The sequence below is a fragment of the Nipponia nippon genome, unplaced genomic scaffold, assembly GCF_047370975.1.
Source record: "Nipponia nippon isolate SJK-2023a ecotype South Korea unplaced genomic scaffold, ASM4737097v1 scaffold_14, whole genome shotgun sequence".
Lineage (NCBI taxonomy): Eukaryota > Metazoa > Chordata > Aves > Pelecaniformes > Threskiornithidae > Nipponia > Nipponia nippon.
The window spans coordinates 14,404,406-14,418,144 of NW_028262330.1; the positions used below are offsets into that span (position 1 = coordinate 14,404,406).

Below are 13,739 nucleotides of genomic sequence, written 5' to 3' on the forward strand. Positions count from 1 at the left end.
AGCCTGTCTGCGTGCATATGCTCAGCTTGCACACCACCGTGATGCCCAGTTAGTGGACACCAGAAACGCCCTCTGCAGGCAGTTTTTGTAAGATTTGGCCCCATTGATGACCCTGTGAATACAGAGCTTTCTAGTGAAACAGCAGTCCATTGCAGTATATGTCTTTAAAGGCAGACTTCCATAGCATCCTCCTTCCACTGCTGCCGCTCAGATGGACAAGGAAGGACTACACGCAGACTTTGGGGTATAATATCAGAATCCAGGAGAAGAGGGAGGCAGAAAAAATCAGGAGGAAAGTTAGAAATCACCTGCCTTTTCAACTAAAGCGTTGCTGGGATCTGCTTACTGCCAGCTGAGCGAGGTGGAGACTTGTCCCAGCTCATCATCTGCTGAACAGATAGAACTGCTCTTACAGGTGTCTGGTTAGACCGAGGGCATCCAGGCCCTCTGACCCATACACCCCAACGCTGTCTCCTGCTTCCCCAAGGAATCACAGTGACTTCTGGAGCTAGTAACAAAGCATGCAAACCTTCTTGCAGGAAACAGATTCCCTTGTTTGAAGCATCCCTGAAGACAGTAGCTCCTCTCTCTGCCTTGGTTGTTTTGGAAAGGTTTTGACCTTCTTTTCTGTTGTTAGGCTCAGGCTGAAGTGACTTCTGTTGCTTGCTGTCTCTGATTCTCTGCAAATCAGAGGGATGTGCAACCACAGAGTTCAGCTCCAAAGTGGGACCCTGGGGTAGTATCACACTGACTGGCAACCTTTTGTGTGTCATCCTTTCTCTGGGTCTTCACGTTGAGCTTCCAAGAAAAACATGGACTTGTTTTTCTTCGTGTCCAGGAGCTTGAGAGACTAGAAGTTGAAAGGGTGGAGATGATTCGGCAGCACCTTTGCCAGTACACACAGCTGCGGCATGAGACAGACATGTTCAACCAAAGTGTAAGTCTGCTTTTTGTTTGGTCCCTTTGGTCTTTACTGCACTTCAGCTGAGCAGAACAGTCCCTATCCTGATCAGACTGACCTGGACCGAAAGAAGATGTGAAAAGTGTATGCGGTCAGCTTGTTTGTTTGCAGCAGTACTGTACTGCGACCCCAGTCCTGCTCCTCCAGGGCACGCTGATCCTGGTTACATTTCTTACTGCTCGATTGCAGCTTTTTGCTGGGGGAGACACAATAAATTGAATTACGTTTGGCCGGCATGAGCCATTATTAGTTCTTCCAGCATGATGCACTACTCTTTAAGGTCATCTGTTCTTGCAAGGAAGATGGTAAATAGTTTCACTGTTGCGGGAGGGAGTATATTTTTTTTTCTTATTAAAAAACTGTGTAGTTTTCAAATATTAAAATACAGGGGATGTATGCTGACCTCAGTGCATGGTTGTATTTGATGTAAGGTACAGATTTCAGGACAGGAGTCAGAGACTGGCTGGCCAGTGTTACGTCTGCCTCTTCTCTGCTTCCCGCTAAGAGGCTTCACATTCAGATCCGGCTGTTGTCCACCGAGTCTTGCATACGTGCAGTTCTCGCTTGTCTGCAAATGCAACGTAGGCGTGCCCATAGCTGCTCTGTGCTTCAGAGCAATGACTGTTTCTGCTTGAAATGCGCCCTTGACATTTTGATTCTTGTTTTGTTCTTTTTAGACAGTAGAGCTCGTGGATCAGTTGCTTCGGAAAGTGGATCCTGCCAAAGACAGGGAACTGTGGGTAAAAGAACACAAAACTGGAGATATCCGACCTGTGGACATGGAAATATAGACTGATCTGTAGATGTATGTGATGAGTCCACTGAATTAACCAGGCTAATGTTTGTTTTTTAAGGGTCAGAAGAGCATAGGGAAAAGGTTGTTTCACTACCAGACACCTTGTAATTTATGCCTGTATGGGCTATCTCTGTTACATTTAGTCATTAAAATGGTCCTCATTGTGCTAAGCCTTAAGCACCAGACATTCCAGGGTGAAGAAACCAGATGTGTGCTTCCCGCCAGAGGTTCCCAATTGCACGCAGCTTCCAGAAGAAATCTGCTTTCTGGTACAGAGAGAGCTCTGTTCTTCAGTGACTTTGTGCTACATCCCTTGCATGACTATCTTTATACAGTATGTTAGAACAACCATGCAGTGAGCCTCTGGCCAGCAAGTAGATAACTGTTTGAACATGATGGAGGAGGCAAGGAAGTCCTGATCATGAATCCCAGGTCTGTCACTGACTGCTTTCATGGCCATAGGCAAGTCAATTAACTTTTCTGGCTCCCCCATCTATAAAACACGCATATCTCGCAGCAATGTTCTGCGCGTAACATTGATTTCGTATAACACAGTTTCCCACCATGGCAGTGAAGTGATGGCCCTTCTCCCAAAATCTATGGAGAAGACTCCTGTTCTTCCTGTTTTATACTCCCTCTCAGGGATACATAAACCCATTATCATCATGATTTCTGTTCTAAGCCAATCAATAAGGTTGAAAGTGTTACCGTCACCGTTATTTATCAGGAAAGACTTGGTTGTGCTATACCTACCTCATTAGCTGTCTGAGTGCCCTCAATGACAGAAAGAGGTTATATACCAAGGAATAAATGAGATGTTCAAAACCTTTCCTGCTTACGCCAGATGTTTTCTCACAGAATCTCCTTAAAGACAGTCCTCTAACATTTTATTTGGGATCCAGGTTTAAGTTGCCCTTTGTTGGTTCCTTCAGGTGAATATCACAGCCTTTAGGTATCTTTAATTACCAAGTTTGTCCAGCTAAATTGTGGGTTCTGTCTTTTTACAGCCTGATTTTCAAAGGTGCCATGAATCGGTGATGCTAGATGGCAGTAGATGTAGATGTAGGTGTCCAGCAGTTCTGCACCATCAGATTCTTAACCTTAGGTTTTTCCTTTTTTACCACAAACCACCACAATTCAACGCTGCTCTTGGCACATAGTGTTATGTAGTTTGGAGACTGCTGTTATTTCTGATTGATTATTCAGTGTTGCTGTTAATGTATTTTTCAGCATTTGATACAATGCCAAGATTCTTAAGATTCTTGCTTTAGATCCAGCAGAAACCTTGATTCTCACCACTGTGGCCTTTACTCAGTGTTTACCGTGTTGTTATCTACAATTCCCCAGACTGTACTATTTCATTTGATCCACAGTGATGCTCCACTTTATCTCATTGTTACCATCCTTTTTCCCCCAGCACCAAAATTGCTTCCTTCTTTTGTTCTACTACTATTCAAGGTTTTTCTTCACCAGCCTCAAAGTGCTGTGATTAGATTATTGAGAGTTAATATTCCCCTTTACTAATACAAACTGAGACACAGAGAAGTCTTATCTGAAACACATTTTTAATATTGATGCAGTGATTATTTTTCTGGTTTGTTATTTCAAACTGAATTCTCTTGCATCTTCCTATTGTTCCCTTTTTCTCAGCCATCTCTTTACCAGCATAGATTCGTTCCTGTCTTGCAAATGCCTCCACAACCCACTTCTCTGCTGCATCATTAACCGTTACAAACCTTTGCACGTTGGCAGATGCAATGCCGTGACCACTGCGTGCTCAGGATCACTGTTCCTGGTGTGACACCTCCCGTACTGCACTTCCATTACACACTTCTGAATTTGCGACTACTATTTTCTTCTCGGTCTTGGAAGCATCCAGCACACTGTTATGTGAGTCTCTCCTAAGTTCCTGCAAAGACCGTTGCAACACAGATGAAACATGGTTTGCCTAAGCGTCGCGTAGTCCTTGAGCTCACTTAGAGTACTTATGCTTCCCTAGGCTCCTCTTCTGCTGCTCAAGCAGGGAAGTTTTGTGATGATCTCTCTTTTTCAGTCTTCCTATTAATTCACTCTCTGTCCTATGAATTTTTCTGGCATACCAATGTGTACTTTTCCTATCTCTACCATGCACTTTGGAGGACAGGCACTTTTTCTTTTTTTCTTTTTATTCAAACCACAGGTGCAGGGTGAGCTTTCAAAACTTCAATGTCCAAAAATAACTGGAGTACTTAAGAGCTGCATCTCAGGTTGATCCCTGTATTCTAAGCTGTATTGAAAATGAAAATGAGCAATCTTGATGACACCTCACCACATTCTTGTTTTGATTGCAAAACCAAGCTAGTTGTGCACTTTATACAGTATTCTCCTTAATAAATATCTGAAATAATGTCTTACCGATTACACTTTATTTTTCCTCTTTCTTTAATGATGTTTGTTATTTTGTCTATTTTGGACTGGAAATACTGTCCATTAGCACAGGTTTCTCTGAGGACTGAAGTGTATTTCGGTTCCTCTACTAAGGTGTATTTAAGCTGCTCTCAATTCTCAGTTGTATTTTCTGGTAATTTTTTTTTCCCTTTTGTTTTATTTCCAGACAGTTTTACTACTTCTAGTTTTTGGTCCGTTTGAAATGCTTCAGGAATGTGTGAGCTGCACAGAACGATAGTTCTCTTGATGGAGTCTGTATCTCTTTTTCACTTCGATAATCTGAGGAGAGCACTTGTACCTGGCTGTTATTCTTCACCAGGTCCAGCAAACTCTCGCGCAGTGCTGCTCTGCCATGGGCGAGGTGCTTCCTCTGCAACAAGACTTTCATCTGTAATCAGTGGAAGCGTTAGGGAAGTTTTGCTGTTGCTTGTAGAGTTTCCAGTTTATTATTTCCTGCAAAAGATGATATTCCCTTGTGATACGACACTGCAGACAGCAGGATCAGTGTTACCTGGCTCGTTCACTTCTCTGAGTGATGGATCCTGGACAGTGTGGGGCCTTAGAAGTCAGGGAGTGCTGGAGCCCCTGTGCTTCTGAATGAACAGCAGCTTCAGAGAAGGTAGTGACATGTTTGAAGGGAAGCATGGACACCTGCCTTTGTGTTCATTCCTAACAAGGTAACTTCAGGAGTTTCATCATTGCTCTATTCATCTTTCACTGAGTTGCAAAAATGCAGTTGAACCCAGTCTTTCTTCAAGCAACAGCTCATCCTAAACGGCTTCTTCTCCGGAGCAAGATCAGGCTTTGGGTTATGTTAAAATAGCTAGCATGTGAAAAGCATGATGATGTTGCAATGTAACTGATAACAGGAATAGCAGAGTAAGTCTCTTGCCTCCATAGGTACTGAGCTTAAGAGTCATCTCATTTCATCTGGCAGGTGGGCTCACACACTTGATTCAAGTTTTTACTGTTTTAGTCACTACAGGTATCAGTCCTTTTTTGTTGAGTGACAAGGCTGTCTTACATCGTCATACGGCTCTGTGGTCACAGAGCAGAAGGTGAGCTTTCAATTAGTACTGTGTGCTTTCACCTGAAGAGGTACAATTAGTGGGAATTTGCCTCTGGTTCTTATCTGGTAGCTCTGCTTGCCCAGGTCTTTGTTGAAGCCGCCTGTGTTTCAGGAGTCCTGCCGCTCCGGCAGAGCTCCCTCTTTGTCTAAGCCATGCTGTCACATACTTGCCTCATGCCATCAAACCTCTGGCTCCCTGGCGATCTCTGCTTCAGCCAGAGCCTTTTGGCCCTTGTCTGAGCTCAAGGCCTTCGTGAATTCCTATGGCTTTGAATCCATTGGGTGTCCTGAATCCAGTGCCAGAGCTGGTGAGGTGCTTACCAGCTGTAACCTCAGCTACTGTACAGAATGGGAACATTTTATCCATCATCCGTATCAGCCTGCCTAGGTCTTCAGAGCCATCTTCTGGCAGAGTTTACTCAATAGAGAGTCCTTGTTGGAAGTCTTTCTCTAAGGTATTCTTTCAGCTTATTTCCTACCAGAACTCGTTCTGGATCCAGTGCTGTTGGCTGATTCCTGTTGGAGTTCATGAGCTGAAAGCAATGAGTCCTTGACCACGTGGGCCAAGTCCACTTTTCTCCCTTCACTGGCAAGACTCCAGTTGCTGTCATAAAGCAACATCCAAAAAGGTCTAATTCTTGGATTTCCAGTCTGCTCCAGATTCACTCAAATCTGTAACTCACATTTGTTCATCACTTCTGTTGTTGAACATCTTGTTAAAGACTTCAGTTGTTCCCTTACAGGAATGTTATTTCATTATTTGACACTGGGATCTTTAGAGATAGCTTTAATTTTTTTTTTAAATGTTAAAATATTGTAACAGCAGTGAAAGTCATGTGGAAATCCCTGTTATGTTTCTAGAATACTTATCCCCCCTGCAGCCCTGCCTGAGCTGCTGTGGGGTAGCTGTGCTCCCCCTCGCGTTGCACAGTTACAGCAAACACGGAAATGTTTTTCCTTTCCTGCATAGCAGGCAGCGTGCGACCGCGCGCTCGGGTTCCCATTACCCTCTACGCATCTGCGCAGTTTCATGTTGCAGAATTAGCTGCTTTTTGTTTAACTGACAGCCCCATGCTGTAATGTCAGTGTGTGGAGCTGTCTTGTGACAGTGAACTGCACTCAGATCACCTCTTTTATTTCATTGGGTTTTTTTTCTTTTTCTTTTCTAACAGGAATTTTCTGTAAAGCATTCACAGGAAACTTTTACATGCTCAGTAGCAGTCATAATTTCTCAGACATTCTCAGAACCTCTTTAAATTTGTCCCTGTTTTTAATGTCATTATTTAAATATTTCTTGCAAGTTAGACTCTTTCTGTAGAAATGTACACTCTTCACCTGCTCTTTGGAAGTGCTTGGCACTCAAGAGATTTCTCGGAACACAACAGGGAGGATGTAGGTGATAAGAGACTTTGAAAATCAGGCTAACAAAGAGAAATGTACAAGCCTCTTTTTTTCCTTAGTCGTTCACTACATGTGTAAGGTAAACATTAAGAAACGAGAACCTCAAATAGTAATGTATAAGACCTAGCCGCTATACATGCAATTCCCAGCAGCCCTACGAGTGACCCCGTGTCAGGCTGTGGTCGGAGCGCAGCTCTAGAGCATGGGCCTACAGCTCACTGTCTGATGCAGCTGTAAAAACCCAAATCCAAAATTAAGTGAAAAAGCCCATCTATTTCTTCAGTCACACACAGGGAGAAAAACACTGCTTACTCAGGTGGGTCCTTCACTATCAAGCACCTTAAGAAATCCAGACCAGCACCTTGAAGGTCCCCCTGGAATGAGTAGATGTGACTTCTTGGTGTGATCAGTTGATTGTTTCCTTCTGAATTGAAAACGTATTTGCTATTTTATTGTAGCTAGCGTGCTCTTTTGCGCTAGTGCAGCTTGCTGGGTCTGTTCCCAGAGGTGGCAGTCGGAGTCTGGTGTCCTGGAGGCAGTCCTGGTCACCCTTACATTCCCGCTTTGCGAGAACTAGGTCTTCAAAAGACAGTGTCAAAAAGGCAGTTCTCAAAATAATGAGCTTTCCTGATCACAGACCTTTCTGAGAAGTCTGTAGGCTTTTTGCTACCCAGCATGTGTTGAAGTAGGAGAATGAGGTCCCAGAGGTTGCTGAAGCATTGCTGGGAATCGTTCCCGTGGCGTGGGCATTCCTCCCGTACCATACAGTGGTAGGGAAGAGCTGACAGGTGTCCTTTGCACAGCAGAGGTGTCTGACATTTTACTGGAGGAGCCTGCTGGTCACATATAACTTAACCCGGTGGGCAATAGTCACAGGCAGATTCAAATCAAAAACAGGCACATAGGGCAGGAAAATGTTTAGCTGCTGAATTCTGCTTAGCACATGAAAATCAGTGATGAAACGTTCCCTTGTATCTGTTGTTTGATACAGGGCTCTCCAGCTAGCACCTGGTTGTGCCAGCAGGAGACCGGTATGTGGCAACACCACACGCATGACTACAGAATGGGTTTGGGCATTTGGCAGTGCTGTGGTGTCCTGTGCCCTCGCCCTGAACTGACCATAAGTCAGGTGGAGAAGTGCCAGGCCTGGCGTGTAGGTATTCTCCAGGAGCTTGGAGCACACGGTCTTTCTGTTGCATAATGGTGATGAAGTCTTTCCTGTCAGCAAATCCTTGTCTTTTCCTGAGAAGCACTATTGTATAAATAATATTCATTACCTTGTCTTATAGTAGATCTTACTCATATAAATGTGCATCTTTCAGTCTTATTTTTTCCTCTTCATTGTTACTGTAGCCAACCCTCCATCACTGAGATACACCAGTTTTCAGAATCTTTTCTTTAATTTTGTATTTTCATAGAACATCTCTGTTGCTTTAATGTGCTGACCAAACTTCATGCTTTTGGATGTTTTCTGAGAGTGGTAAGTGCATACTTTTTGGTGGGGTTATTTTCATTTTAGTTTTGGATTTTTCTTATCAGCCACCGGGTTCGGAGGTGCAATGACTCCTTTTTGTGCTAGTCACCGTTTAGTTTTCCTTCCTGGACATTTTTTCTGGAGGGACCAACACATAGCACAATTTGACTTAAATTTCTAATCCCATGCGTTCCTCAAGGCAGAAACCTTTTGTGCCTAATGATGCATCTGATTCTAAGAATTGTACATGGATAAAATCTTTCATAGGCCAATAAAAAAGTCTTAGGTTAACCGCGTAATAATTACAGAAAAAAGAATATATATTTGAAACATTCAAATTTAATTCCCTCAACTTACATTAAGTTGAACTATTTCAGGTGCGTCGTAAGAGACAAACTCAGTGGATATTCAGAACAAAAGCTTTTCAGCTGCTGTATTCAGGTTCAGTGAGTGGACAAGACTATGATTTTGAATATATGCAGTCTTTCAGGACTACTGATTTAACAAGTAACTGAGTAATGGCTTGTATCACAACCCTACTAAAATTCCAGTAGTAGTTCCCCTTGAAGTGCCTCTTTAAATTGTATCTATCTGCTACAAGCATGTAAAATACACAGATTCACCCTACAAATTTCCAAAACTCAGGAGCAGCCAGCATGCACAGATCTGTGCAGGATTCTCAACCCTCCTTCCTTGCCCTGCACTGTGCACTCTTTTAGGACATCCACATACCCAGTAGACCTGCCTTTGTCTCGCTGATCACCTACTGTCCAGCACAGTCGTCCTAAATTCTCAGTGCTGAAAATGGAGTAGGAAATGTTAGACCTAAAAGCAACTGCATTGAAGGAGCATTGCTAACCTGATCTTCTGAAACATCCTTCAATATAGGGTTCTCAGTAGAGTAAGCAGGGAATTCTGCATAAAAATAGTTGGCTAAGTGGCATTTAGGGCTGAAGTAGGCCTTTACTGTGTAAAATAAAAAAAACTTGACTCATTTTTTTTAAAGCAGTTATTAAGAAGAAATTTTCTGGTACTGGAAGTCTAAAGCTGAATAGTGATTTCGGGGATCTCACATCTGCATGACATGACAATCTTAGTCATTTGAATTTGGGAACGCTTGACCTGAAATCCCTTGTTCCTTTGGAGTTTTTTGACGTGCTGGCTGAGATTTTCAGAATAGCTTAAGGAATTTGGATGTTCATTTACCACTCTTTTACTCCAGCAGGTCAAAAACACTCTTTAGGGACAGCAGCCTCTATCCATTATGAAAAAAGCAGGTACTAGTATTGGACAAATATTTTCTTCTCCTTCTTAGATGGTTTCCTTTCTTTCGGCAGCCCAAGACAGTATGAAAAATGCACCGCACGGTTTTGCAGACATTCTAACAGCAGAGATTCAAAGGCGGGCCAGATCACCAGTCATACACTAAACCAGAGTTTTCTACTAAACTGGAGTTGCTTATTGGGTCCTTTTTGTGTAACTTTTGCTAAATAAGTCTAAATTTCTAGGAAAGTTGTCTTTTGCCAGTACTAATGACTTATTTTTAAAGATGTTTAACCAAAATTTTATAACTTTCCATACATTTTGGCTGAATAGACCCCTTAAATAGTTTATATATCATGCAGCCTCTGTCTGGGTAACTAGTAGATCTTGGATTGTTGTGCAAATTATAGGATGGCTTTTGTTCCATAAGGATATATGAAGGAATCACTTACTGAACTTAAGAAGTTGAATGCAGAAAAGATTTAAGGGGCAGATCTTCAGCTTGGGTAAACTGGCAGAGTTCGGTGGAAGCTACTCTATGTCAGCTGTGGATCTTGTCCTTCAGTGTTGAAGGCATTTCCTATACATAATTTTTCTGTCTTACTGTAAAACAATTTCATATGGTTAAACTGTATTTTCCTATAGAGTTCTGCAAGTTTATATGCACCACAGTGCTCATCTCATCTCCTGTAAAATAAACTGTACAGAGACACATTGAGCATGGAATTGTCTTTACCCATTTGCTTTTTCTTCTACCAAAGCCACGCACCTTTTGAATGCAATATCATGAAAGAACACTCGGGGTGCCATATGCACATGCACTGCTTTGTTGATACCAACTTAATGCAGCTTGAATTTGCAATGACATCACTCGGGTGTAATCTACTTGTACTTATCCTTTTCAGATCTTTGCATGATATTCAGATGAATACAGTCCCTAAATTTCATTTTCATTAGGAAAACAATTTAAGAAACACCTGTAGTTAAGCGGTTTTGCTTCTTAAACAAGCAGGCAAGCTGACCATGATCAGTCTGAAAGGAGCTGCCGTAAAACGGGCATGCTTTAAATGATCTGTAAGTCTTCTACACCCGGTCAGTCCTTTACCTGCAAGTTCCACGTGCATCTTGAAGCTTAGTTGAAGAGAAATCACTGTTGTAAAATGTTCATGTTAATAAATTGTTCTACTTTGAATATTTGAGTTAATATGCATGCTGGCAGGTTTTCTGACAAAGTCAAAATCAACCTTGCCAAAATCCTGTCTAATCCAACAACTGTCCTCAAAAGTGACCAGCATGGGATGCTGCAATAGAAGCAGAGCTCAGAGCAAGCGGGTGTTGCGGTTCTGCAGAATGCGAGCCCACCTTCCCAGCAATGTGTGGCTCGGGGACCTTGGAGGTAATGGCATTATCCACACATCTCATAAACCTCAACGGAGCTTTCTTCTAAGAATTTGTCCAGTTTTGAACTCATGTAAAAATGTAGTTTCTGCAACCACCTGCAAAATGGTGTCCCGCAGCTCCGCAGTGTGTTTGTACACTGATGTGGTAAGTAGTTGCAGGAGCGTGCGTGCTCTTCTCAGAAAAGGAGAAGAAAGGTAAGACACTGCAAAAGTTCCAGGTGGAAGCTTGGTTTTCACAGCAGAGTCTTTGCACCTTGCCCAGAGTAGCCTAAATCTATCAAAAACTCTCAGAATGCTGTTTCAGATGTTTGTGCATGGTATAGACCAGCTTGGTGAACACTTAACAATTCTCCACACGCTGTGGTACATTTAAGTTCAACTTAATTAAAAGCATTTTCAGTTGTAGAGGAGTTCGATACCACTTTGAAACCCAAGGTGGTGAGTTACTGTGCAAGGCATGATGCTTATTCGCTGTGCTGGTGTAGCGCCAGTGCTCAGGAAAACCTAACGGTGAAAGGACCAGAGTGGAAGTAGCAGGGTGGGAGCCTCGCAGTCTGCAACATTTAGCTCTAAAGGGCAGGGTGTTTTACTGCACTCTGCACAGGAATACCTGTGCTAGACTTTTGCAACCAAAATAATTAAAAAAACCAGCTTGGATTCCACCGTGCAATTAAGCCTTTGACCTTCTCGCGTTCCTCAGGAGTGGAAAGAAAGCTGCAAGGGCACCAGCGAGGAGAGTTGATTTCAAACCGCTTTTGGGACTAAGAAGTAGACGTGCTTTGTGCCTCAAGCTGTTATCTAATAGTTCAGAAGTTTCTGTTAATTATAAATAAAATTATGTCAATACAGTCTGCATCTTCTGCTGTTTCCCTGATCAGCAGTATGATCCTGAAATCTCTAGATAAATACAAGTTTTCTATATGGTGAACTGGCCAGTATGTTACGAGTGTCCGAACTTCTACTTCGTTGCAAATACTAAGTATAAGTGGAAATCGGAGGCTGTGTGCACACCTTCGGTTTGGATCAGATTCTGTTTTGGTCTGGATGCTGTTCCTCACAGCACCCGCACTGCATTTGTGCTGGCTCCCCCCTACCTTCGGTGGTGGAATAACTCAGTGTTGTTGAAGGCAGAATTTGGGAGCAATTCAGCGGTTCAAGTGATCGGAGAACTGCTGTGAGAGGCAGGCTTTGACGGCGCTGCAGCCCTGCCCTGGCCGGCCTTGGTCCCCCTGCGCTCTTCCCCCGCCCCTGCGTGACCGATGCGGCTCCAGCTTCAGGGAAGAGGTGCAAAGGGGGAATGTTGCAAAGAAATATAAATCCCCAAGAAGCAGAACAACCTGCTGAAATTCCTCCCACTTGAGGAGGAGGTGGGACACGTTGGGGTGGACTTGCATGAACCGTTTGAGTGCAGTTTTGAGCAGCTTTTTCAAAAGTAAAGAGATGGGTTGCTTTGCTTTTCAATGCTGAACCTATTGGGAAGCCCTGGCAGGGTGCAGTCCTGCCTCCTGGCAGGGTGGGTGGGAGACTCAACTGATTTGAGGAAAATCTGGTATCTTTTTATTTATTCTTTCTTTCAGCCAGGGACTTCCTGCCACCGGCGTACATTGTAGGTGGATGTTGAAAATAGCTCATGAGCCTGGAAAGCCTTGCAACCTGTTAGAACCATTTAGAACTGACTCTTGTGACACAAACCCAATACTTTGTCACCTAAGATGAAATGTTTGTGTAGATCTACCTTACAAAATAGCATTTCTGCAAGTTTTTCTCATGCTCATTCATACTCCCACAGTTCCCAAACACGAATGTCTCGGGAGTGGCTGGAGCCGCAGCACTGCTCCTGCTGTGATAAAAGCAAAGTTAGTCTTTTATCAACAGTGGCCTGCTCTACCTAACAGACAGAAAACATCACCCTATGTTGCTTATGTAGGTCTGGAGTCTGGAGAGCGTCTTGTTGCAGTGCCCCGCAATTATTTCCATCTTTGAAGGCAGTGCCCTCCAGTCCTTCACGAGGTGTACCTCGTTCTTAACTCCTGTCTGATCAAAACCCAGAAGTCAGTAGGGTAGTAAAACTTAACAGGGTCCAAGGAACATTTAATTCACTGTCTCCTATTTGTAAGAGAAAACCTTGTATCAGTCTTGTGTTTGGCAAATGAACACCTCTGTCCGTGTTCACAGTTTGGGGTTTTGCAGGGAGGCTTATGTCCAAGAAGCTAAAGGCTCATTTTAAATGGCCACTTCTAACTCACCTGAAGCCCAGGGGTGTAAGCCTTCCTCTCAACAGCCTTCTACGTCTTGTCCCAGCCTGCATCAGTTTTCAAGTGTACCTGCCTGTATTTCTCCTTTCTTTTTTGTACCTTGCCGTTGTGGGTCCCCCTCCCTCACTTGAAGCTGAAACAGCTCTTTTCCTCACAAATCTCTCTGCTAGAAGCATTTAAATTCACCAAAAAAATGAGCAAAAGATGGTAGTTCCTCTCAGGCTGCACAGTCAAGCTGCAAATTCTTACGCTAACGATGTCAGAAGTTTGCATAACTCTAAAACAGGTTTAAGCTGTTGGGAGAAAGATTTTACTCCGAGCACTGCTGGAGCCAGAGATTCAGCCTCTGGTGGCAGGAGGTCCTGCAGCTGTGTGGACGATGGCAGGAGCCTGAGGGCAGGAGCACCGGGCGTCCGACTGTCTCTGCGCTCTTCCCTGCCTGCGTGGGGATTTCCACCGCTGGAGACAGAACACAAAGCAGCAAAAAATGTGAGTTTCAAGAACGTGTCCAAGGTCCTCACAGGCTCAGATTCGCTCGAGTTTTGTGGTTAAAACAGGACATGCCCCAGCAAGCCCCTGCTCGCTTCTGCTTCTGCCCCACGGGTGAACTTGGCAGTCTTGTGAGGAGTACATGCATTTGTACCCGATCCGTGCTGATTTGGTGTACAATGGAGATTTGAAGAGTTCAAATTG

At 43.6% G+C, this 13,739-nt stretch overlaps 1 protein-coding gene across 7 annotated transcripts in view; it reads left to right on the forward strand.

Annotated features, from left to right (window-relative positions):
• The window catches only part of GAS7 (growth arrest specific 7), a 108,875-nt gene extending 97,236 nt beyond the window's left edge, over positions 1 to 11,639 (forward strand). For 3 of the 7 annotated variants that reach the window (XM_087750797.1, XM_087750802.1, XM_087750801.1), the window contains 2 exons: positions 839 to 937; positions 1,639 to 11,639. In XM_087750797.1, coding sequence (XP_087606923.1) covers positions 839 to 937; positions 1,639 to 1,752 — 213 coding nt within the window. In that variant the 3' untranslated portion in view covers positions 1,753 to 11,639. The remainder of the gene's footprint in view (positions 1 to 838; positions 938 to 1,638) is intronic. The other 4 variants (XR_015703221.1, XR_015703220.1, XM_087750799.1 and 1 more) reach the window with 4 other exon arrangements.
• The last annotated feature ends 2,100 nt before the right edge of the window (positions 11,640 to 13,739 follow it).